Source organism: Diabrotica virgifera, chromosome 8, assembly GCF_917563875.1.
Source record: "Diabrotica virgifera virgifera chromosome 8, PGI_DIABVI_V3a".
NCBI lineage: Eukaryota > Metazoa > Arthropoda > Insecta > Coleoptera > Chrysomelidae > Diabrotica > Diabrotica virgifera.
The window spans coordinates 86,630,443-86,657,427 of record NC_065450.1 but is presented as its reverse complement, the minus strand read 5'-3'; the positions used below and the strand labels follow the sequence as shown (position 1 = coordinate 86,657,427).

General features: G+C 34.5%; 1 protein-coding gene across 1 annotated transcript in view; it reads left to right on the top strand.

Annotated features, from left to right (window-relative positions):
- Positions 1–889: 889 nt before the first annotated feature.
- The window catches only part of LOC114339404 (uncharacterized), a 92,482-nt gene continuing 66,386 nt past the window's right edge, over positions 890–26,985 (top strand). The window contains exon 1 of the mRNA XM_028290054.2: positions 890–1,013. Coding sequence (XP_028145855.2) covers positions 1,011–1,013 — 3 coding nt within the window. The 5' untranslated portion in view covers positions 890–1,010. The remainder of the gene's footprint in view (positions 1,014–26,985) is intronic.

Sequence of the window (26,985 nt, the reverse complement as noted above, 5' to 3'; positions counted from 1 at the left end):
TGATTGTCAAATAAATATATTTTCCTCTTTTTATTAAACAGTAAACCGTATTTAGAACTAAATAAATTACATACATTCTTCTTTTTTGTCAATTAATTTAATAGAAAAATTTTTTTGGATACCCTGTATAAATAGTTATGTTAATTATTATATTACTGAATATAGAAGTGAATACTCTTTTAAATGAGATATCACATGACCCCTATTCTCATTTAAAAATTCGTCGAAAACGTCATCACGCCTAGATGGATGACGTCACTAGTATGGTATATATTAGGGATGCTCGATATACATCGATGTATCGAAAAACATCGATATTTACCATTCGATGCATCGAATCAATCCGATACATATCCATGTATTTTTTTCGATGCATCAAATAAACTATTCAAATTCAAGACATCTTTTCCAACCAATCCTTTTTTTGTTTCATTCTGTTTTAGCTCAAGCGCAGAGTTGTTTTAGTCTTCTTTTTTTCTCTCCTGCCATTAACTCCCTCCTCTTCTCTCATTTTTCCAACTTCAAACCTGTTTTCATTCTACATGACGGCTGCGCATGCGCGTGTCACATATTAATTGACACGCGCATGCGCATTTTACGTTTTATCGATGCATCGAAAACATCGATGTATTAATTCGATGTATCGAAAAACATCGATGCAAGCTTTCCGATTGATGCATCGCAAAAAACATCGATGTATATTTGAAATGAACATCATTAGTATATATGCGAAAAAATCGTAATTTAAAAATAAAAAGTCGACATATTATCGGGAATTTCTAATAATGTTGTCTATTTATCTAAAAATGAATTTATGCGTTACTTTATGGATGCACTGTAATATTATTGAGTTATCTATTTATAACATGCGAAAAAACTTTATCTGTACTTTATCATTATTTAAAATATTAATCATTTAATTTTCTTGAATTGCAAAATATTAGTTCATGCAAGGAACTATAAAGAAGTGTTCTAGAAAGTGGAGTAAAAGTAGAAAAGTCCACTAATAAATGGTAAGAAACACACTCTTTATATACCTATATATATTATTTTTTAATACAAACGTAGCTGGAGCCTTCTCTGATACAAGTTTTTTAATTAAGTATTTTTGATTTTGCTTTTTCTTATCTTAAGTCATGATCACTATATTTTTCTGAGTAGTTATAATTCTGCTTAATTCATATTTTCTTTATATTAGCAATTAATATCTGTTTGGATTATATTAAAAAACAGTGGTAGGGATTATTGTACTATTAAATTTAAACGCGAGTTATATTTCAGAAAAAAATTGAACAGCCCAATTCGTGGTATTTTAGAGGATTTTCCCAATAGTTTCAGATTGTTACATATTATTTACAATAATGCGCAATAATAATGGAATAATTTAATTTTTAGAGAATAGGGAACTTTGGAGACAAACCCTGAAAAAACTTTATTTTTAAATTATGACTTTTTGACATATGTGTATATCAAACTACTGACTTTATCCTTCTGAGCGTAATCGATGATTATAATAAGAATGTGTTATCTCGTTTGAAACATAATTTAATTCTCTATTCAGTGATGTAAACGTTCTTCTTGTTTTAACCTTTAACCTTTAACTACCCGCGAATCAAGTTATAACATAACTACACGCTTGGCGTACTTTATACGCCACAAGAAAATACACTTAAAAACAGCGGATTTGTTTAATTTGTTTTTGAAAAAATACACTAAGTTGTTTGTTATAAACCTTATTCGGCATCAGCTAATACTTGAAGTTCTTTCTCAGTAAGCCAATTGGGATTTATAACTGGAATCTGATTCCATGTTAAATAAAATTACTAATAATTTTTTTTGAAATGTGATTTTTATATGAGAAAAGTATTGTTTCTCCTGTAAAATTTGTTAATTTGGACTTGGGCACTTTTCATATGAGGCCGACGATATGGCTATTTTTAAGATAAAAATTATTAATATAAAAGTCAGAAAGTGACTAAATCAAAGTTTAAAGCTCCCCTACATGATCCTGAACAATTTTGTGTCATTAATTTATTACTAAGCTGTTATTTTTAATTATTAACAATGAGCGGTAAGATTGTAGTGACGCTATAAGTGCGAGTAAGATGCACCATTGACTGCCGTAATGGCGTCTCTCTCGCACTCACCATTGACGGCAGCTAACTAACTACATTGTTTTGATTTGCTTGTCTTGATAATGTTAAGAAGAAATGCATACAATGTGATTCCCCGTTTAGGATTTTGTCCTCTTCAGGGTTTGTGGTGAATGTTTAGTGTTGGCAGCAAAGCAAACAGTCCGAAAAACACACTGGGGCAAGCACCGTGTCCTGGTGTTCTTGGATCCTTGGTTATGCCGGACGGTGGTGTCCAGAGGGCTAAGAAGACAACAGAGAAGAAAGTTTGATGGATTGTTGTTGGTTCCATAGACATTTAAGTGTACTGTCCGTGCTTTGCTCTCGACCAGTCTCCCTAGAAACCATTGTACAACGACAGGCGAACCTGCGTCCCTCGTCGGCGGTCAGGAGGTGGCTTTGAGCGCAGCGTGGACAGTGAGCGTTCGAGTGGAGAAAATAGTTGCGGCTATTTTCTTGGGACGAACAGGTATAATTGTGCAATGAAGTTGGGAAACCGCAAAAAACCAACTTCTCCCTGTTCGGGGTAGGGAAAAGGAAATGTTAGAGGTGGGTACGGTAGGCTAACGGGGTAGCCTCAAGGATGTTTTCGTACTCTACCGGGAGTTCGTCAATGCATGTTTGCATTAGAGCGGACGGTACGTGAATCTTTTTGCGTTTGGGCTTTCGGTGGAGTACGTGGCCGGAAGATGAACAGGAACATTTGAGAGATTCTTGTGTGTCGGAAGGGGGGCCGTTGATTACTTTGATTGTGAAGACAACTAACGTGTGATCCAAAATTATTGTCACCATAGGTGGCTCTGAACGACAGAGATAGCTATACAGTGCATGTCTATTCTTACTTCAGATATACTTTCCAGTTTACGTCAACTTTGCAGTGTACGTCAACTTAACAAGAAAAGTTAGGTTATGTAGAGATGTTGGTGGTGGACATATACAGCATTTTTTTTATTTTATTTATTATTGTTACCTATAATTTTGTTAGTTCTTTTAATCTTTGATTAAAGTTCTGTGTTAAAGGTTTTGACTGATTTTTTATGTTTTATAATGTTAATCAAAATTAATTGATAAACCAATGATATAAATTCAGATTAAAACATACGTAATTTTTTGCAAGGCTAGCTTTGATCCCAATAATTGTGGATCGCTCGTTATTATTACTTATAAATAACAGCTTAGTAATAAAATAATGACAGAAATTTCTTCAGGATCTGGTAGGGGTGGCTTTAGTCTTTGATTTAGTCACTTTCTGACTTTCCTAATAATAACTTTTAATCGAGTTATTAAACAGGATGTTTTTCTGCGTCCGGGCCACGCTTTCCCTCTATCTTTCCTTGGGTAATTACATGTAGCATTTCTTAACTCGGATTTCTTATAACGTGAGCAAAGTACTCTAGTTTTCTTCTTTTTATGATATTCAGTACTTCTCTTTCTTGATTTCTTACTCTGTTCATTCACCATATCCTCAATATTCTGCGGTAAGCCCACTTCTCAAAAGCCTCAATCCTCTTGCAATTTCTTTCCGTGAGAGTTTATGCTTCCATTCCATAGAACAAAATGCTGAACAAATAGCAGCGTAATAAGCGTATATTAGATATAAATAGTAAAAATATGTAGACTTGCTCTCAATACGAAAATAACAACGTACACTGTAGTCAACAAAACACGAAATATTAAATACACTACTTTTGATTAAGATACAAACAGTTGGTAAGGTAGACACCTACACATTCCTTGGTACCAACATAAGCAGTCAATGGAACCTCCCTACTGAAATAAAACAACGCATAGAAAAAGCAAGATCAGCGTTCGTAACGATGACGTTCGCTTTTTTTAAAAGCTACGACTTACCACGTGGTATTAAAATCTCTATTATCAGATGCTATGTATTTTAGATGTTATTTAGGCTAGTCGCAACATAAGGGGTCCCGTGGGAAGTTCTAGCTTTCCGTGATTTGATGGTGGTGTTATAGGTTTTTTGGGTCGCTGAATCCAATGGAAGTGATCTAGTTCCATAAATATTGCCCGTTTAATCGTTATTAACAAATTATGTTAATATTAGGTATTTTCCAGGTATTAGTAGAAGCCCTCTAAATAAATTGACAGTGTTAAGGTCTTCTCTGGTGTATACTCTAGTCGCGATTACTCAAAATATTTTTGTAGTCTTTTTAGTAGTATTTTTATACGCTTAATCGATTGCCACTAGTCGTGATAGCTTAAACCACGTTCCGACTTTGTTATTTATAAATTATATATTGTAAAAATACCTGTTTATAGTAGGTGTAGGTACTCAGGATTTTTGCTGTAAATTAAAAAAAAAACCGCTTGGATTGACATGAAATTTGGCATACACATAGCTAACATGTCAAATAAAACGAAAGATATTGTGCCAATGTGTGCTTTTATCCTGGGGGTAAGTTTCAACCCTTCTCAGAGTTGAAAAAAGATACCTTTAAAATAAGTCCGGAAGTGGATAAAGTGATTAATTCTAAGCAACTTTTGTTCTATAGAGTTTTTTCACTAAGTCAACATTTTAGACTTATTTGCGAGAAAATATGTTCATTTTCAACAAGAAAACCACGTTTTTAGACGTTTTTTTTGCAAATAACTCAAAAAGTTAGTATTTTTCAAAAAAATTTCTAAGCCAAAAGATAGACTATAAAAAAGTGAAACTAATGGTGTAGGTATGTGTGAGGTCTCTAGGCTCATTAGAAGCGGAGTTGTAGCTAATGAACAACAGGTTCATATTCGTCAAACTTCAAATCTAATATTTCAACATAAAATAACCAAAAAATCAAGCACGTTTTGAGGCAAACTTATTACAACCCTTTAAAGTTTTTGAAAAAATCTTTATTATTTATTTTTAAAAAAGTCTCTAGTATCAAAAATTAACTTAACGTTACGCTCAAAATAAAGTACTCCCTTTTTTTAGTAAAAAAAAATTGGGAAAATCACTCCCTAATTAGCATCTCAAATGAAATTATTTGTTACTGCCTCACAAGTTGCTTTACTTATGTTGTGTTTATATTATGATCTGTAAGTTTCATAGGTTCAAAGTGCTTATTTTTGAAAAAAAAAATGGTTTTAAAGTAAAACTGTTTTAATTTTTAATTTTGAAAAAAATGCTTTTTTTCAAAATAACTTAGAAATTGTCAGAAATACCAAAAAACGCAAAGTACTAACTGTACACTTTGCTTTTCTGAATACTCCAGATTTTTAATTTTTCTGTAGACAAAAATTGATAAAGATTTAGTGTTTATAAATTTGCTTACACTCGTGAATAGTGACTCGTTCACGCCCTTTCAACTACAGCTCTTTCAACTACAGCGCTTTGAACCGACGAAACTTACACATAATATAAATAATACATACACGAGTAAAGAAACTTGTGAAGCGGTAACGATTAATTTCATTTGAGATGCTTATTAGGGGATGATTTTCCCGATTTTTTTACCCAAAAAAGGGGACTAATTTTATTTTGAGCGTAACATGCTTATATTTGATGCTAGAAACAAAAAAAAAAAACAAAAACAAAGCTTTTTAAAAAATTTCAAAATAGCTTTAATGAATTTTCCCCAAAATTTGCTTCATTTTTGGATATTTCACGTTAAAATATTTGATTTGGAATTTGACGAATATTAACCTATTTTTTATATCTGTATACAGTATCTCTATTATCTATATACTCTGCTTGTACTATTACTCTGGACAAGGGACCAAAATACAAGGAAAAGTTATTTACCAGAAATTTTATTGCTGGAATCGAATCTTATGATTCTATATACTTATTAATAATCCATGTTAATAATCTAGTTATGCAAAGTCCAAAGATAGTGTGCTACTTTTTTATAAACAAAATGGCGTCCCCAAATCGTTTTTTTTTTCAATTATTGCTTTATAACTCCAAAGATCTTAACTTTACACCAAAAACAACCAAATAAAAATTAACCGCAAATAAAGTCTGAATAAAAACATATTTTTCCCAATTTACTTCGACGAAAACTTTCCTCGAAAAATGAGGGTTTTTCAACAATATCTTTAATTTTGAATTAAAATTTTAGGTAAGTAATTATTTATCAATAATTAAAAAACTTGGTAACATGAAAGCCCTTTTGGTATACATTGGAAGTCCAGAAGCTGATGAAAATTGAATGAACAGTTTTTAGCAACAATTGTTAATTAACCATTTTCAGTCGCTAAAATGACCATAATAATTATAACAAATAGTAATAACTATGATTTTTGTATAAAAACGCACTATACAGAACTGAAATTGGTCTATTTAAGCGCCCTCAGGAATATTTTAAAATTATAAACAATTTTTTGGCTTATAAACAAATAGAATATCTCGGCGTAAATTTAATTAAATTATGAAAACGGTTTTGGAAAGAACCCGGCAGGACGCTTCTTAAAAAAAAACACGTTTAATTGCGATGAGTGGCTCCTGAGATACAACCGGTTAAATTTGACCGGCATGTACGGCGAAGATATAAACAACCGGATGGTAATTTTCGAAATGTCGCCTTTTTATTTCGGTCCTTTTTCACCACACAGATTTTCATATCTTTAAAAGACTCATAACATATATTATAATAATAAATACTATCGATATTACGAGTGATAAATGCCAAAAATACCAAAATTCCAATCAAAAATTAGGTTGCAGAAAATGGAATCTCAAAATTTAAAATCGGGGTAGGTTAAAAAAATGCATTTTCTCGGCATCCCATACAGCAAATTTCTTCTTCTTTTTTGTTCCCAAGTAACTCGAGTAGAGCTTTTTAACTAACGTATTATTAAATGTCAAAGTTGCTTTGTTTTGTTATAATTAATTAAATTATTTTTATAACTAAAATTTTTAATTTGTTTAAAGACTGTTTAAATAATTATACAGCTTTCAAATGAGAATTTTTGTTAACGTTAAACGATAAAATGATTAAAAGGTGCACTTGTTGGAAGTTTTTCTAAAAAAAGTTTACAACTGGAGAAATTTATTTTCTTTTAAAAAAATTAATTTATTATAACAAAACACAAGCAACTTTGACATTTAATAATACGTTAGTTACATGGCTCTACTTAAGTTACTTGGGAACAAAAAAATTGGAAGAAAAAAATGAAGAAAGTTGTTCCATGGGAAGCTGACAAATTGCAATTTTTAGCGTATACCGATTTTGAATTTTGAGATTCCATTTTCTCCAACCTAATTCTTGATTGGGATTTTGGTATTTTAGGTATTTTCACTCGTAATGCCGATAGTTTTATCATATACCTACGGTATGAGTTTTTATTATATACGTTTTATTATATACGTTATAATATGTTATTATGTTATGAGTCTTTTAAAGATATGAAAATTTGTGTGGTGAAAGAGGACCGAAATAAAAAGATAAAAATCCATCTTTTGCATCGAAAATTGCCATCCGATTGTTTATATCTTCGCCGTACATGTTGGTCAATTTTAACCGGCTGTATCTCAGGAACCACACACCGCCATTAAACGACAAAGCTAACGACAAAAATCAATTTTGGAACAACTACAGCAGACAGTAGAAGATTATGAGGAAACACTCATAATATTGGGAGACTTCAACGCTTCAGTGGGAAACGAAAACATGAAATGGCAAGGAGATATAGGTAGGCACGGAGAACACACAATTAAAAAAAATGGTAAAAGATTGCTAGAGTTTTGTGTAGATAACGATTTAGTTATAGCCAACACTTTCTTTGAGCACAAAAGTACACAATATAACAGGAGCAATGCATCAGCGAAATGAAAAGTCAATAATAGACTTTATAATTGTTCCTCGAGAAAAAAGGAGTAAAGCTAAAGATGTCAGAGTAAAAAGAAGCTATGAGATAGGTAGATAGACCATTATCTACTAGAAGGAGTATTCAAGAATAACAACAAAGTTGAGGACCGTAAGCAGATACAAAACAAGAACTATAACGGAAGAATAAGAACCTATAAGCTGAGAGACTTGCAAACAAGAAATGAATATATAGAGAAAACGAAAAAATACTTTGCAAGGAATGAAAAGAGAAGACAAAGTAGAAATGTGGAAGAAAAGTGGATCCGATTTAAAGCAACACCATTAGAAACAGCAGGGCAAGTTTGCGGGTATACCAGAAGAAATAATCATAAAAAGCAAACAAGCTGGTGGAACAACCATATTAAAAAAGAAGTCGGAGAAAAGAAAGTGTACATACAAAAAAGAAATCAAAAGGCATACTATAAATACGAGTACAATTAACAGCGCAACAAAGTTAAAGTAAGGATAAAACAAGAAAAGCAGAATGCCTTGGAATAATTTGGAAGAACTATGGAAGAAAATAGTACCTAAAATACAAAATTGTTTTATAGAGTATTAAAGAATATGACAAGTAAAACGGAAATTAAACTACAGCAAATAAAAGATAGAAACGGAAATATAATAACTGAGGATGAGCCCATTATAGAAAGGTAAAGAGAATATTTCAAGGAACTTTTAAATAATGAAAATACAACAGCAGAGAATCGCACACAGGTAGCAGATGAAACACCTGAAAGAGGGCAAGAAGACGTTCATGAAACTAAAATAAAGATGGAAGATGTTGAAGATGCACTAGAAAAACTAAAAGTTGGTAAAGCAGCAGGGATCGACGGAATAGATGCTGAATTATTTAAATATCTTGGATAACAGGGTAAACAAGAATTACATGACCTACTAAATTTAGCGTGGACAAACAAAAAAATCCCAGAGGATTGGAACAATTCAATAATACTGCCTATACACAAAAAGAGAGACCCTAAAGTGTGCAGTAATTATAGGGGTATATCACTTCTTTGCTCAGCGTTTAAAATCTACGAAATAATTCTAGAAAAGAGACTACGAGAAGTAGTCGACCCTCGACTGGCAGATATACAAAGTGGATTTAGACCATCACACAGACAAAAAACACTAAAAAACGATCCACTGTACCTGGCATTTTTAGATATGAAAAAGGCGTTTGACATGGTGAATAGAGAAGGATTATGGCAAAGCCTGATAAACAAGGAAGTAGATGAAGAACTTGTAAGTGTAATAAAGAATTTGTATGTCAACACAAAAAACAAGCTCAGGACAAGTAACCTAATCTCAGGTGAATTTACTAATGACGACGGGGTTAGACAAGGTGGAGTGCTGAGCCCACTGTTATTTATTTCTGTTGTGGATGAAGTTACTTAAAAGTGTTGGAAAAAATCTAAAAAAATGCGCTATAGGGTATAGCTATCTGCAGCAAATAAAAATTGAAGCCTGAGTATTTGCTGATGACATTGTTATAGTCGCAAGAACTGAAAAGGCTCTCGCAGAAAACATAAGAATCTGGGCTGAAGAATTAAAAAACTACAACTTAATGATAAATATGGTGAAAACTAGAGTAATGACAATAGCCAACAAAGAAGCAACTGTAAATATTGAAATCGAAGGGAAAAAATCGAGCAAGTAGACCTCTTGAAGTATTTGGGAATAATGTTAAACAACAAAGGTACATAAGAAGACGAAATTGGAAACAGAATAAAATTGGCAACGAGAACTTATTATTCACTGTATAAAAATTTCCTAAATAAAAAAGAAATATCGAGAAAAACCAAAATGACAGTACAGTGCCGGCAAAAAAAATCTTTACATTGCCAAATAAATCACCAAATTTGAAGACAATTTGCTTGCGTTCTGTCTGCGCTGGAGGGGAGGGTAGGAGAGGGGGGATAGCGTACTTGCGACGGAAATTATCTGTAGTTTACGGACTTGTTGGCTTATTTAGGGTATTCTGCGCGTTTGCACTGTAAACAGTTGGTTTTGTGTGGGTAGTCAGTATTAAACTTCTTCTCATTTACCGCGTAAAGTTTGAGATCGTCAAATTCTAAATTGAACTGACAAATATGGGTCGAAAGAGACTCACAAAAGAGGAGAAGGTTCGCGCTTTAATATTACTGGAGAAATTAAACTCTGTAATTACAGTAGCACGTGATATTGGTGCTTCAAGAGGGGCTATTATCAACTGAAACGTTCGGCTGCAGCGTTTCAGTTGATAAATAGCCCCTTTTGAAGCACCAATATCACGTGCTACGGTAATTACAGAGTTTAATTCCTCCAGTAATGTTAAAGCGCGAACCTTTTCCTCTTTTGTAAGTCTCTTTCGACCCATATTTGTCAGTTCCATTTAGAATTTGACGATCTCAAACTTTACGCGGTAAATGAGAAGAAGTTGAATACTGACTACCCACACAAAACCAACTGTTTACAGTGCAAACGCGCAGAATACCTTAAATAAGCTAAGCGGTCCGTAAACTATAGACAATTCCCGTCGCAAGTAAGCTATCCCCCTCCCCTACCCTCCCCTCCAAGCCCAGACAGAACGCATGCAAATTGTCTTCAAATTTGGTGATGTATTTGGCAATGTAAAGATTTTTTTTGCCGGCACTGTATAAAAAACTGTATATATGACAATTACAATATATGGGGCAGAAAACTGGGTATTTAATGACAGACAAAGAAAAAGATTACAAGCTACAGAAATAAGATACTTAAGAAAAGTGGTGGTAGCAAGAACGTTAGACAAAAGAAGAAACGAAGATATAAGACATGAACTACAGGTAAAATCGCTCAACGAAAAAGTTGAAGAAAAGAAGTTAAAATGGGCTGGACACATGATAAGGATGAGTGGTGACAGACTCAGTGAAAATGACATGGGAGTCCAAAGCAGTGGGTAAAAGCACGAGGGACAGACCAAGGAGAAGCTGGAACACTAGTGTAAATGAAATACTTAAGAAAAGAGGAACATCGTGGCAAGAAGCAAAAGTTTTAGCAGCAGATAGGAAGAAGTGGCGTAAATTTGCAGAGTATCATATAAACGAGGAATCCTCGACACCTAATGGTAAAAGGGGCAATCGATTATGTATGGATGTATGTTATATTATTATATAATGCAAATATTTAAAATTTTGCATATAATATTGTTACAAAAAATTGCGTAAAATATAAGGTTATGCGTGTATTAGGCAAACGTTGTGTAAAATATATTTTTAATGGAATCGGTACTAAGTTTCGGCTCCAATGCTATTTAAATGGGATTAATGTTTTTCGAATCCTAAAAAAACTAATAAGTATTTTAAAAAAATTTAAGAGCAGAATAAAAGATTACGTTCTTACCGAGGGCCGAAAGTCCCTGAAAACTATGTTATGTTTAGTTTAATAAGTTACCGGGGGCAAAAACTAAGAGAAAATGTAGTGTGATTTTAAATTTCAAATATCTTATTCAAAAGAAACTTTTTATTTATTCTATGGGACTTTCGGCCCTCGATAATAATTTTCTAAATTTAGTCTTTCTTTCTGCCTTTAAATTTTTTAAAAATATTTATTAGTTTTTTCAGGATTCGAAAAAAATGGAGACCATGTACGTGGTGATATTTTCCAAATCGAACATCTTTCGTCACGCAACGCACTGAGTCGAATAGAATATAGTGACAAGACAGCGAAAATTTTAGGTATTTGACATGACATCGGGAATATTTTGAGTTGTTTATTAAATAATATTAATAGTGTATAAGATCAATAAATTGATACTTACTGACTTATTTCCTGTTACTCCGTAAAGGAGCATAGGGCATCCACGAAGCTTCTCCATTGGACTCTGTCTCTGGCCATAGCTGCTACCTCTCCCCAGCTCTTTCTCATACCTTTGTAGTCAGCTTCAATTGTTCTTCTCCAGGTCGTTGCAGGTCGTCCTTGCTTTCTTCGTCCTGCTACTGTCCATTTTAGAGCTTTCTTTGTTATATCTGAGTTGTCCTTCCTCAGGGTGTGTCCCAGCCAATTCCATCTTTTCCTTTTAATTGCAATTTCAATTGGCTCTTGTTTGGTTTTCTTCCAGAGTTCTTGATTTGTTATGATGTTCGGCCAATATACTTTCAAAATTTTTCGGAGGCACCTGTTTACAAATACTTGGAGTTTTTTGACAGTTCCATCTGTTATTGCCCAGGTCTCGCATCCATACAGTAATACTATTTTAACATTACTATTAAACAGTCTTATTTTGGTGTTTTGACTAATTTGTGTTGACCTCCATATGTTTGAAAGTGTTCCAAATACTTGTTGTGCTTTTCTAAGTCGATATTTAATGTCCGCCTCGATTCCACCATGCACGCCAAGTATACTTCCTAGGTAGCAAAATTCTTGTACCTGTTTTACTTCTTCTATACTGATATATAATTTTTCCTGTCGGAGTTGGCCTATTCTCATCTCAACTGTCTTATTGACATTTATTCGGAGACCAATTTCTGCCGCCTCTTTCTCCAGTTTGCTTAGCATATTCTGCATATCATCTATTGTATGGGATACCAGGCATATATCATCTGCATATTCCATATCAGCCAGTTTCTTACTATCTAAGTAGTTCCAAGGGATTCCGATTTTTCTGTCTATGGTTTTTTGTAAAATGTAGTTGAGACATATACTGAAGAGTAGAGGTGAGAGTATACAGCCTTGCTTTACCCCCTTCTCTATTTCTATTTTGTCCGTCATTTGACCCTTATGTAATACCTGGAATGTTGTTCGGTTATACATCATTTGTATTATTCTAATGATCTTAGGTGGAATTTTCGCGTGGCTTAAAATGTTCCAAAGAGCTTTGTGTTTTATACTATCAAACGCTTTGGCAAAGTCTACAAACGTCATTATCAGTGCTGCATTCTTTTCTTTAATTTCTTCTATGATGATACGTGATGTAGCAATCTGGTCAATACAGGATCTTCCCCTTCTAAAACCCGCTTGTTCATTGCGAAGATTTTTATCGATTTCGACGTTAATTCTTTGATGTACAATATAGGCTAGTATTTTATTTACAGAACACAATAGTGTTACTCATCCCCAGTTTTCGCATAGCTGCGCGTCACCTTTTTTTGGGAGATTTATTATGATTCCATTATTCCACTCTGTAGGTACGTGTTCTTCATTCCATATCTCTATCAGCAATGGTGCCAGTAATTTCACTGTTCCCTCAATTCAGCTTTCCACAATTCGGATGGGATAACGTCAATTCCTACTGCTTTGTTATTCCTCAGGTGACGGATTGCTTCACCTAATTCTTTCTTCGTTGGGCTCTCTGCATTTATTTTTAAACAGTTTTCAATTGGTCCTGCTGCATGGTCTTCTTGCGCAAACGGTTCGTTTTCTTGCTCTGCTATGAGTTCCTGGTAATACTCTTGCCATCTATGGGTGTGTTCTTCTGTCGTTGTGAGAACTTGCCCTCTTTTGTCTTTTAGTGGTTTGTTATTGTTTGTGTTCCACTTTGCCAAACGCTTGGTGTTTCTATATAATTCTCTTTGGTTATTTGTTGCTGCTGCTTCTTCTGCTGCTCGAGCCATTCCCTCAGCCCATTTTCTCTTGTCTCCTCTAGCACTCTTTTTTACCTGTTTATTTGCAGCTTCATATTCTTGGGCTATTTTAATTTTGTCGTCACTTCTTTGTGCTCTATTTAATGTGGCTTTGAGGTCCTTTCTTTTTCTAATAAGTTGCCAGGTATTTTCACTTATCCACTCTTTCCGTTCTTCTTCTTGATATCCTAAGATTTCCTGTTTTATAGTTTCTGCATTCAGTTTTATTCTATTACTCCATTCATTATGAGTTTCGCTATCATTCAATTGTTGTATGTTGTATTTCTTGCGTCTGTTGAGTTGTTTATTGCTGTTTTTCGCCCTTATTTTTAGTTTTATTTCCCCCAATAGTAGGTGGTGGTCACTCCCTACATCTGCTGATCGCTTATTCCTTACATCCAGTAGACTGCTTCTCCATTTGTTACTAATCAGAAGGTGGTCTATTTGATTTTCTGTTTTCTTATCAGGTGATACCCAGGTTATCTTGTGACAATTTTTATGTGGAAATATCGTTCCTCCAATTACCATATTGTATTCTAAACTAAATTCTATGAGTTTTTTTCCATTTTTATTTCTTTCCCCCAGCCCGTGTACTCCCATACTTGCTTCTGCCCCATTATTATCCTGACCTACTTTGATAACGTGATAAATTGATAATAAATTGATAACGTGAACTTAATAGTAAACACTAGCGCGTCATCAATATTGTAGCAAAATAATGAATCACCGGCCGCAAGTAGCAGCTCCAACCGGTTCCATCTCGAAAACATTCTGGTGGAAGTAAGATATACGTGGAATCGGTGAAGAAAGACGTGCGATATGTGGAAGGTCACACAATAGCTAGAGGTGACGAAGTCTGGAATGATCGAGAATAACGTTATTTGCTATTTAAACGGAGCGCACTTTTATTTGGGTTAGTTTAAGCTAGAGATTTGTAAAGAAAACTTGTATAAATAAATTAATAAAGTCGTATCTAAATACGAACGCTCGTTTGAATGTTACAGTGGTGTCGGTGTTCAGTAAACATAATACAGTAAAATTAGTGCGACATAAATAAAAGAGAATTTAAAAGAGAACTTAAAAAGACTTTAAAGTACTTTTGAGCTTTATTCGTCGGGAAGAATTAAAGTGCGTTAATTGTTCGGTATTCGGTGAGACTTTTAAAAGACATTGTGAAAAGTACGTGTGTGCCGACTAATGATGTTGCTAGAAGAACTTTCCGTAAAACAGCTCCGACAACAATTAGAAGAGTACGAGTTAGATGCCAGTGGGTCCAAAAAAGTCCTGAAAGCACGACTCGATGAGGTCCCCAAGAAGAAAGGAGATGACCCAAAGACGTTCAACTTCCAGTCAGCAGAACAAGCAATCTTATTGGAATTCGAAAGTGTTTCTCAAAAGATCGATGAAACTTCTAGAAAGGGCAATGAGAAACTCGAAAAAGTTTGTAAACAGAACAACGAGAAACTTGAAGAAGTTAGCAGACAGAACAACGATAAATTCGAATGTGTTTCTCAAAATATCGATGAAACTACTAGAAAAAGCGACGAGAAATTTGAGAGTGTTTCTCAAGTAATTAAAGAAGTTTGTAGACGAGAAGTTTGACGAAGTTTCTAGAACAGTGGATAAGATATAGACCAGGGCGCATCTGTAAAAATATTAGTACATTTGGACGTTGAGAGGTGACTCAATTTTTTTTGCAGAAATTGCTTGAAAATAAATCAAATAATAATATTTGAGTTATCCAAAAAATTAAGGAAAAATTCGATTTTTTTCTTGGTTTTTTGAATATAGCTTTAAAAGTATTCATTTCCGAGAAAAGTTGTACTGACATAAAAGTTGCGTAATTAAATTTCCTACAATATAGAATTGGTTAAAAATTTAAGAAATAGTCACCCTTGTTGCAAAATAGCAATAATTGTGAAAAAAACATACAAAAACAAGTATTTGCATTTTACGTTTTTCAACCATTTATGCTACACTTAGGACCTTCATATTTCACCCTGAAAAATTTTATGATACAGTAAAACAATACTGTAAATTTAATTAAGATCGGTTTAATAGATTTTGCAAAATAAATTTTGCAATCCAGCTTTCGTAAAAAAAATTCATTTTTTCAAAATGTTACAGGACTGAAAATAAAGCAGAGAGCAAGTTGAAATTTTTTTTACATATAGAAGTGTACTGTACCTTTCATTTGCAATTCTGCAAAATTAAAATCGCTTAAGACCACGGCGTCAGGAATTTTTTTAAATAAACATTAATTATTGGTGCTACGCGCAGGACAGCGGATAGGTTGCTCTGATTGGGCATTCCAATGACCTTTGATAATGATTGATACATTTTAATTTTTATGACATTTCGATATAAGTAAATAAATTTGTTTATTGCAAAATAAAAACACATACTCTATCCTTTGAAATAACACTTTTATTAGCAAAAATTTTCTTTGTTCATATATTTTAACTTAAATAATAAAAGTTTATTATTTTTAAACATATGCAATTGTTTAAACAATATTTCACAAACAATAATAAAATTAGTTTAATTTTTGTGGAATTAAAAAATTAAAATACAACAAAATATAGAGTAAGAAAATAATATATTAGATAAAGATTGGAAGAAATTTTGGTGGAAATCAACCTGTGTGAATCGAACATCGCTGTCCTGCGCGTAGCACCAAAAATTATTGTTTATTTCAAAAATTTTCTGACGCCGTGGTAATTAATCGTTTTTAATTTTGAAAATTGCAAATGAAAGGTACAGTATACTTCTATAAGTAAAAAAAAATTCAACTTGCTATCTGCTTTATTTTCAGTCCTGTAACATTTTGAAGAAATGAATTTTTTTTGCGAAAGCTGTATTGTAAAATTTATTTTGCAAAATCTATTGAACCGATCCTAATGAAATTTACAATATTGTTTTACTGTATCATAAAGGTTTTCTGAGTGAAATATGAAGGTCCTAAGTGTAGCATAAATGGTTGAAAGACGTAAAATGCGAATACTTGTTTTTGTATGGTTTTTTCGCAATTATTGCTATTTTGAAACTAGGGTGACTATTTTTTAAATTTTTAACCAATTCTATATTGTAGTAAACTGAATTACGCAACTTTTGTGTCAGTACAACTTTTCTCGGAAATGAATACTTTTAAAGTTATAATCAAAAAACCAAGAAAAAAATCGAATTTTTCCTTCAATTCTTGACATTTTGATTATTTAAACAATGTTCCGGACCTTTTTGAGAGGGAGGATAACTCAAATATTATTATTTGATTTATTTTCAAGCAATTTCTGCAACAAAATTTGAGTCACCTCTCAACGTCCATCTCAAAACAGATCCGTCCTGGACTAATACAAAAAGTGTAAACGACAATAAAGAAATGCTAGAAGAGAAGATTAAACAACTAGAGTACTAGAGACTATATTAACCAATACGAAAGTTCTACCTTCACTTAATGCAGTAATTTTAGCCGTAGAAGATAAGATCAAAGAATTAGAGAGCATGATAACCGATATAAAAGTGCAACCGTCAGTTAATGCAGTAGCGTTAGATCCTTTAGTGAAAGAATAATCACCGAAAGACGAAACGTCGCATCATATGAGAAGGTCTTCTCGATGGAAGGTCTTCTTGGTCCATATACCTTAGACAATTTGAAGCTATTGCGACCGCCAGGCATTGGACCTAACAAGAAAAGGCTGTTTCCTTGACTGCTGCTCTATGAAGTGATGCTGCAGATATATTAAGATCAATTCCTAAGGCTCAAGAAAAATGTTACCAGACCTTGTTCACTCGTCAAGAAAAACGCTATGGAGATGCCCATCTACAACAAGTATACAAAGCACAACTGCGAAGCAGATTGATTCGTGTGGTGCGGTTGGCTTATCTGGAGGTGCCAGACAGCATTTTAGAAGAAATTGCGGTAGATATCTTTGTCAATGGTTTGAAAGATAGTCTTCATCATCATCATCATTTGGCTCTACCACTCTATGTTAGTCTTAGCCGCGATTACTATTTCCATCCGTTGTTGTCGGTCCTGAGCAGCTATTTCCCATTGCTGTACTCCCATTTTGCGTAGGTCACTGGCTACTGAGTCTTTCCATCTCTTTCTTGGTCGACCAACTGACTTTTGACATCGGGCCTTTCCCAGAATGTGGCGTTCAGAAGGCTTTCGTCACTCGATCTTATCACGTGACCCGCCCATCGTATTCGGCTTGCTTTATTGTAGCGTACTATGTTTTCATCTCTATATATTGTCTGGAGTTCATCATTGTGTCTTCTTCTCCATTCTCCTGTAGTCTTTTCTCTGCAGGGCCCGTAGATAGTCCGCAGTATCTTTCTTTTAAGTACCAGTAATTTTGTCGTTTTCCGCTGGTTCATAGTCCATGTTTCGCTTCCATACGTTATTGTGGGACGAATTATTGTCTTATAGGTGTACTCTTATTTTTGCTGATATTGAGAGTATTTTTGATTTAAGTGGGGTCATTAGTGAGTAATATGCCCTGTTTCCTGCAAAGACCCAGGCTGCCACGTCCTTTTCATATTTATTTCCAGATGTTATTATCGCTCCCAGGTACTTAAATTCGTTGGCGACATCAAAGTTGTATTCATTAATTGTTACGATTTGTCTAACCCTTGGTCTTGGGTTCTTCGTAACCACCATGTACTTGGTCTTGTCCTCGTTGAACTTAAGATCAACTTCCTTCACTCCGTTTTCGAATAGGGTGAAAATTTCTTTTGCATCTCTGGTGGATTGTGCAATTGTGTCCACGGCTGAAAGATAGTGAACTACAGAAAGCTTTACGACTAGCAAGACCGAAAGTTTTAGATGAAGCATTGCTATTGCCTTGGAGCACGAAGCAGCTAGCCAAGCTTTACGAAACCATCGAATAATAACCGTGGAAAAAGACGATAAGAGAAAATATGAACGTTTGGAGGAAATGGTACGGAGGGTGATTCGTGACACGATGCCGAAGAGACGAGTGAAGAGGGCTGGAAGAGTTGGTTCAAATACAGATGCTTCCTCGATACGGCCATGCGGTGAAAGTTGTAATCACCGGCCCAAAGTAGAGAAACTGTTTTGCCCTGTGAGACGAACCACCGTCGTTAATGAGCAATGGCAGCCCCAACAGTTACAAGGCGCCCAAGAAGATGATCCATGTATAAAAAGGGTATTGGATTGGATGCGTCAAGGTGAGAAACGTAGTTGGCAAAACATTAGTGTATGTAGTCCGGAAGTTAAGGCCTACTGGAGCCAATGGAATTCTTCTTCTTTGAGTGCCTCTCCTATCGGAGATTGGATATCATTAGGGCGATTCTAATTTTATTTACTGCTGTTTTGAACAATTCGTTAGTGGTACAGCCAAACCACTCTCTCAAATTTCTCATCCAGGACATTCTTCTACGGCCTGGATTTCTTCGTCCTTGGATTTTTCCTTGCATTATATTTTGTAGGAATGTGTGCTTTTGTCCTCTCATCAGGTGGCCTAAGTATTCAAGTTTTCTCTTTTTTATACTCCGTAGAACTTCTGGCTCGTTATTTATTCTGCGTATTACTTCTTCGTTTGTAATTTTATCCACCCAACTTATTCGTAGTATACGGCGGTAGCACCACATCTCAAAGCTTTCAAGATTTTTAATATTCCTCTGTTTAAGAGTCCATGACTCAACACCGTAGAGCAAAGTACTGAATACATAGCATTTTAACATTCTAGTTCGTAGATGAATACTAATATCACGATTACAAAATAATTTTTTCATTTTTATAAAAGTAGACCTGGCAATTTCAATACGTGTTTTTATCTCGTGATTTTGGTCACCTGTTTCATTGATAAGGGTTCCCAAGTATTTGTATTCGTTTACTTTTTCAAGTTGTGTACCGTTTATTGTGATACTAGTGTCATTTATGGGATTCTTATTGAAGGTGGAATTGCCAATGGAATTGCCTGGTACTAAAAGATGATCTTCTGTACAGAACTTTTGAGAATGATGATGGTACAGAATCCAAGCTTCAGTTGATTGTACCCAAAAAGTAATGTGTCAGAAGTATTGAGTCAGTTGCATGACGGTACATCAGGTGGACAGTTTGGTATTACGAAGACTCGGTAAAAAGAAAGCATCCATGAGACAGTACAATGTTGGCAGTCCTATGGAAAGAGTAGCAATCGACGTTGCAGGTCCATTTCCAGAAACCGATGCTGGAAATAAATACATCCTGGTAGCCATTTATTATTTTACGTAATAAAACGAGGCCTATGCATTACTGAATCAAGAAGCTACTACCGTTGCAGAGGTACTTGTTAAAGAATTCTTCAGCCGAATTGGTGTTCCCTTGGAGATCCACTCCGACCAAGGGCGAAACTTTGAGTCAGCTCTTTTCCAAAACGTTTGTAAATTGATTGGTATCAATAAGAACAGGACCAGAACAACATCCCTGCATCTTCAATTAAATGGGATGGTCGAGAGGATGAACCGAACGATGGGAAAACATTTGTCCAAAGTTGTATCTGAACATCAGCGAGATTGGGACCAACACATTCATTTATTCATGATGGCCTACCGCTCGGCCGTGAATGAAACTACAGGTCAAACACCAACCTGCCTGATGTTGGGTCGTGAAGTTCGTCTGCCCTGCGACCTAGAGTTTGCCTGCAGACCTTCTGAGGAACATCTTGCAGGCGAATAATACGTCGACCGCCTGAAGTTACGAATGAACAACATTCATGAACTTGCCCGACAACACATCCATCCAGTGACAGAATGAAAGATCAATATGATTATCGATGCAAGAATGAAAGCTTCGAAGTAGGTGATCTTGTCTGGCTTTATAATCCACAACATCGTCAAGGCTTCTGTCCTAAACTGCAAATACAAATGGAAGGTCCGTATGAAGTTAGGAAGAAAATAAATGACGTAATATACAGAATTAAGAAGTTGCCAAACGGTAAACCAAAAGTTATTCACATAAATCGTCTTGCACCATATGCTGGCTCAAATGAAACAAGAAGCCCGAGTCCTCCAACAGGAGATGAAAGATGCCACACAGACAAGTTTTAAGGAATTTATGTCAAATTACGCAGACAGAAAGAGTGCTAGGTTCGGCGTGACCACAGAAGTTCAGTAAGATCTGTTTAGTGTTCCAAAAAACGTCTCTCTAGCCCACTGTGTTGCCCAAGACCTCGAGATGACTAAAGGAATCTCGTCCGTATTCAATAGAATGTTCGACCGTCTGGACGAGTTAAGAAATCAGCAGCCTAAAATTGGAAATGTACTGCGATTGGAAGATGGTCCTCGATCTTTGCTGTATATGGTCACCAGGAAGTCTTATACGGACACGCCAAGCTACAAGACCGTATGGCGTGCTCTAACTAATTTGAAGAAAATCGTGTGTAATTATGACATTAAAGATTTGGCTTTACCAAAAATAGTCCATGCAGTAGAAAATCTGGATTGAAAGATTGTGAGAAGCATGTTTGAAGTGATCTTCAGAGAAACTGCCGTACGAATTACTGTGTGTTGCATGAACCCGAAGATGTCGTGCCCTTCAAAGACAGTAGATTCTTATTTCTTCCTAAAGGGTGTATGCAGACCTGGAGAGTCGTATAGCTTCCGCCATCCTGGGCGTTCATCTAGAGTTGCTGATCGGGACGCTCAGATCGTAAGAGGGGAGCAATGTAGCAAAAGAATGAATCACCAGCCGCAAGTAGCAGCTCCAAACGGTTCCATCTCGAGAACATTCTGGCGGAAGCACGATATACGTGGAATCGGTGGAGAAAGACGTGCGGTATGTGGAAGGTCACACAATAGCTAGAGGTGACGAAGTCTGGAATGATCGAGAATAACGTTAATTGCTATTTAACCGGAGCGCGTTTTTATTTGGGTTAGTTTAAGCTAGTGATTTGTAAATAAAACTTGTATAAATAAATTAATACGAACGCGTATGTAAATACGAACGCTCGTTTGAATGTTACAATATTTTTGTTTTTCGAAAGTTCTGCGAACTTTCAACAGTGAGTTGGTAAAATAGGTAACAGTGCTTCGGTAATTCGACACTGACAGTGATATTATACTATCAAAAACCATAATTTTTATACTCATAGGCGCCTTAAATGTTGCCGAGTCAGTCACGTTCGATTTTTTGTTATAGAAAATGGATTTTTAGAAGATCCAGTGTGACACAAAATCTAGACATGGGATAAAAAAGTTTATTCGAATAAAGTGTATTTTGTTGTTCTTCTTAATGGCGGTACAGGCTCCTTTTTGCAATAATGCCGTTTCCCTTCCATCAGCCAGGACTTCCAGTTTTTTTTATCTCCCGGTTTCCAATCCTGTCTTAGACATGGCTTTGTCGACTTCATTTTTCCAAGATCTTCTCGGTCGTCCTCTTCTTCTTGTTCCTCTTGGGCTCCATTCTGCATCCTTGTTTATGCAAGTATTTTCTGCTCTGCGTACGTGGCCTTACCATTTTAGTCTTCTCTCGTCTATATATTGCAAAGCATTTTCTCCACTTGCATTCTTCTCCTTATCTTCTCATTTGTTATTCTGTCTCTTCTGGTGAGACCACAGCATCTTCACCAGTATTCCGTTTCGGTTGCCAAAATGCTATTTTGAGTTTTTTTGTTGATGACCCAAAGGCTATAGCGGGATAAAATGGTAAAATCTGCACTCGGCTGGATTCTTACTTCGGATAGAGCAATCGAAAGTACATATTTAAAATCCCCCCTAACCAAATTTTTAACTCCCTTCGTGACCCCAGGTGTCCCCTATAGCTAAAAATGTGTTTTTTCGAAAGAATTTTTTTTTAAGCGATCCTTTCCTTTAGACACTGTGAAAAAATTTGTGGATGTACATTGTTATGTCCGAAAGCACACTGATTTTTTTCAGATTTTTCGCATCAAAATTGAGCTCAGAATTTTTTTTAAGTTACGTAGGTAATTTTTGGCTAGCTGCGAAATAATCTTTTTAGTGTATTTTTTCCAGACTTTTGAATGGCGAAGATCGATTTGTCATTTTCTCGCCGGAAATTCCTCAAAATTCGAAAAAACCCATTTTTTAGTGTCCCCCCTCATATTTTTAGTATTTACTGAGCGATCCTTTTCTTTAAAAGATCTGAAAAAATTTTGAACATACACTGTTACGCCTAAAAAAATACTGATTTTTTCTCATTTTTTCAGATTTTTCGGATTAAAATTGAGCCCAAAAAAAAATAGGTTAGTAAAAGTTAGTAAAAGTTAGTTAGTTAAAGTTTAGGTATATAAGTAATTTTTGGCAAACTTTGAAATAATTATATTTTCGTAAAATTTTTTTCGTTCTTTTGAATGACGCGGCTAGATTTGCTATTTTCGCTCCGGAACTTCCCTCCAATAGTATAAGAGCTGTGAGACATTTTTGAGTAGGTATTTTAGGCAACCTGAAAATTTTTTAGGTGACTTTTCTATGATAGCCTAATACAAAAATGCCGGTCTGGCTGGAGGGTAGCGGTTATTTTCCCCAAAAATCCACCCCAAAGTTAAAAAAAGGGCAAAAATTGATATTACAAAAAATACCATTGACGTGACTTTAAAGTAAATTTAAATATTCAAATATAAAGAAAATAAACAGACCAGGCGATTTGAGGGCGATTTTAACTCTGCAAGATACTTGCATGGGCGTCCCAGGATTATTTTCAGGGGATGCATCTGAACTTCACAAGATTTCATCTGAATCTGTACATACTATTAACGAGTATAAAATATACAACTATACATGCATAGCTATGTACACTCCTTCCGGGCAGGGAGGTGCAATTGTTATTTTGACAGGGTATTTTTTAATATTAAAAATAAATATTCTAAAAAAGACAGGTTTTTTTTGGTGAAATTTTCCAACTGCCATGTGATCAAACAAATTACGGGTGCATATAAATGAAAAGCGCTATAGGTAAGCACCAGTGTGAGAAAGAGCGTATACCGATAGCTGTTTGCGTCCTCTGTTCTAACTGAGCGAGTCCGTTCGCTCGAGAAAAATCACGTGACCTAGCGATAACCATGTTGTTGTAACTTTTTCTTAATTAAAGGAAAATAATACGTACTATACAATACAGTGATGAGCAAGCTAATAACAGGCAAAATAGCTCAAAAGGTTGAAAACATAACACATTGCGAAACAAAAAGAGTTTCATCTCTTTTTGTTTCGAGATGTATTATGTTTTCCATCTTTTGAGCTGTTTTGCCGGTTATTAGCGCGCTCATCACTGTAGATTTTGCAAATATGATAGAAAAAAAAACAAATGTATTATTATAAATATATAGGTAGAAAAGTATTAAACTATAGACTAAATTAATTCTGTGTCTTGTACTTCTTCTTCAAACTCCTCATCTGAGCTTAAATATTCATTCTCTTTTTCTTTGTTAGACTCCCCTCAAGACTCAGATTCGTCTTCTACCTAATCTGTAAATAGTTATAATATATATTTAGAGTTAATTAAAAGATTATTAGTGATTAATTAATTGAGTTGCTACGTATTCTTTCTTTTAAAACCAATACTTAATACTTTTCCTTATATAACCAATCACATCAGGTTTTTTATTTCTTAGTATATGACCAAAGTAGCTCATTTTTTTCCTTCATAGTGTTGAGTATTTCTTGTCTAATTTTCATCTTTCTTAATGTTTCCGCGTTTGTTACGTGTTGTGTACATTATTTGTTTACATTATTCGATAACACCACATCTCAACAATGGCAAGTCTTTCTTCAGATGCGCCCGTGGTTGTGCAGGCTTCGACTCCGTACAAAATGACAGAGAATACGTAGCAAATCAATTAATTAATCAGTAATTAATTTTTAATAAATTCTAAATGCATATTACAACTATCTACAGTTCATGTAGAAGAATAATCTGAGTCTCGAGGGGAGTCTGACGAAGAAGAAAAGAATGAATATTTAAGCTCAGATAAGGAGTTTGAAGAAGAAGTACAGGATTCGGACACAGAATTTATTTAGTTTATAGTTTTATAATTTTCTACCTATATATTTATAATAATAAATTTGTCATTTCCTATCATATTTGCAAAATCTATTGTATAGTACGTATTATTTTCCTTTAATTAAGGAAAAGTTACTTAAAAAACTATAATATATAACAATTATTCTAACGTTTCGAGGCACAACAACATGGCTATCACCAGGTCACGTGATTTTTCTCGAGCGAACGGACTCACTTCGCTAGAACAGAGGACGCAAACAGCTATCGGTATACGCTCTTTCTCACACTGCTGCTTACCTATAGCGCTTTTCATTTATATGAACCCGTAATTTGTTTGATCACATGGCAGTTGGAAAATTTCACCAAAAAGCTGCCTTTTTTAGAATATTTATTTTTAATATTAAAAAATACCCTGTCAAAATAACAATTGTACCTCCCTGTCCAGAAGGAATATACATAGCTATGCATGTATAGTTGTATATTTTATACATGTTAATAGTATGTACAGATTCAGATAAAATCTTCTGAAGTTAATATGCATCCCCTGAAAATAATCCTGGGACGCCCATGCAAGTATCTTGCAGAGCTAAAATCGCCCTCAAATCGCCTGGCTTGTTTATTTTCCTAATATTTGAATATTTAAATTTACTTTAAAGTCACGTCAATGATATTTTTTGTAATAACAATTTTTACCCTTTTTTTAACTTTGGGGGGGATTTTTGGGGAAAATAACCGCTACCCTCCAGCCAGACCGGCATTTTTGTATTAGGCTATTATGGAAGAGTCACCTGAAAAATTTTCAGCTTGCCTAAAATACCTACTCAAAAATGTCTCACAGCTCTTGGACCACAATTATAAAAATAAAAAAAACTGTATTGATGTCTCCCCTCCTCACATTCTTAGCACATAAACTGCACGTGAAATAACTGCATGTCAATAAATTACTGTTTTTAATATTTTATTTGTTATGTCTATTGATATTATCAGGTTTGCATTTTCAGGCCAAAACATGCTCAAGATACAGCAAACGCTCTTTTTTGGATATTTGTCACGCATTAATTAAATTAATACGTGACAATAAAGATTTTGCTCCCCCCTTTATTCGAGTAGTGATTATCATTTACATATTATAATTTATGGATTAAATTAATAGATATATATTTATTTTCATATTGAACCGTTTTGTTTCAATTTTTTTTAATAATAATGAAATATATAATTACAAAATTACAACCTAGTAAACTATATGTTCTAATTTACATTAAAATACTAGCTTGAGTCTTCGTCACTAAGTATCTTCGTTTATTACGTGATCTGATCAGTATCTGATATGATAAACAAGTCTGAAAGCATTTTTGCTGGTCTAATAATTTTTGACTTATACCTAGCATTACTAATAAGATAAATTATTGCTGCAATGTGAGAACAGGACCCTACGCCCTACAGTTCATAATCCGTTGGCACAGTCACAAGCATTGCGCAAAATACCTCCGTACCTATTTGAATTAGGTAGGTACTGGACATAACATTTGTAGGTTTTACTATTTTTGTGTCTTGACCTAATTAAAGCTTTAATGATATTATGTTTGATCCTGACATACTCCAAATTGATATTTGTTTATATTTAATGATATTGTCATCAATCAGCTCGGCTAAGTAGAAAATGGCTTGACCTAACTGGTAGGTCCCCGAAACAAATAGTTTAGATCCCTTTCATTCATCTCCGGAAAATCATCAATTTCTTGATCAGTTAGTTTTACCGCAGTAGTGGGCCGCCTGAACCATATCTGTGTCTTAACTTCTAATGTTAATGTATTTTCCTTTGATTTCGAGTCCAACATTCTTCGAATTATTATCTCTTGCAATCCATCATAATATTTATCACTATAAGCATTTACCAAAAGTGTTATAGAGGAAACATGTAATCTTAGCATATGAAGCAGCTTTTGGTATAAGTCTATTGTCCAATTGCTGGTGAAGGAACTTGTATTTTTTGCTAAGGATGCTATGCATTGCCTCTAAAACCAAAACCCATATCAGTTTTGTGACGAAGCGAGATTCATTTACTTCAATCTCACTTAAATTAGACCTTTTTCCTTCTAAGGCAGGCATAAGAACATTGAATCCTTGATTTTTAGGTAGGATATCACATCCCTAAAACCTCTGTCCACGATGCAAACATCACCTTTCTTCATGATAGCAGTGATAATACAGTTCTTATACCAACTGGATCATCCATTACTTTTCTCATAATAGTTGTGTCATTTTTGGTAATTATGTTTACATTTTTGACGACGTAAATATGTCCCATCAAAAACCAAAGCAAGTTCATCATTGAAAAGCTTTTTTACATAAACTGAAGTGTGGTTGATTATTAAATCATCCATTTAATACATAGCATTCTAGAGATATTACACAAGTATTGGTTATATTATGTATATTTAAATTACGAACCAGCCTTACACCTAAAGGTAGAAGGGCTTAGGACTAACTAAGTAAGTAAG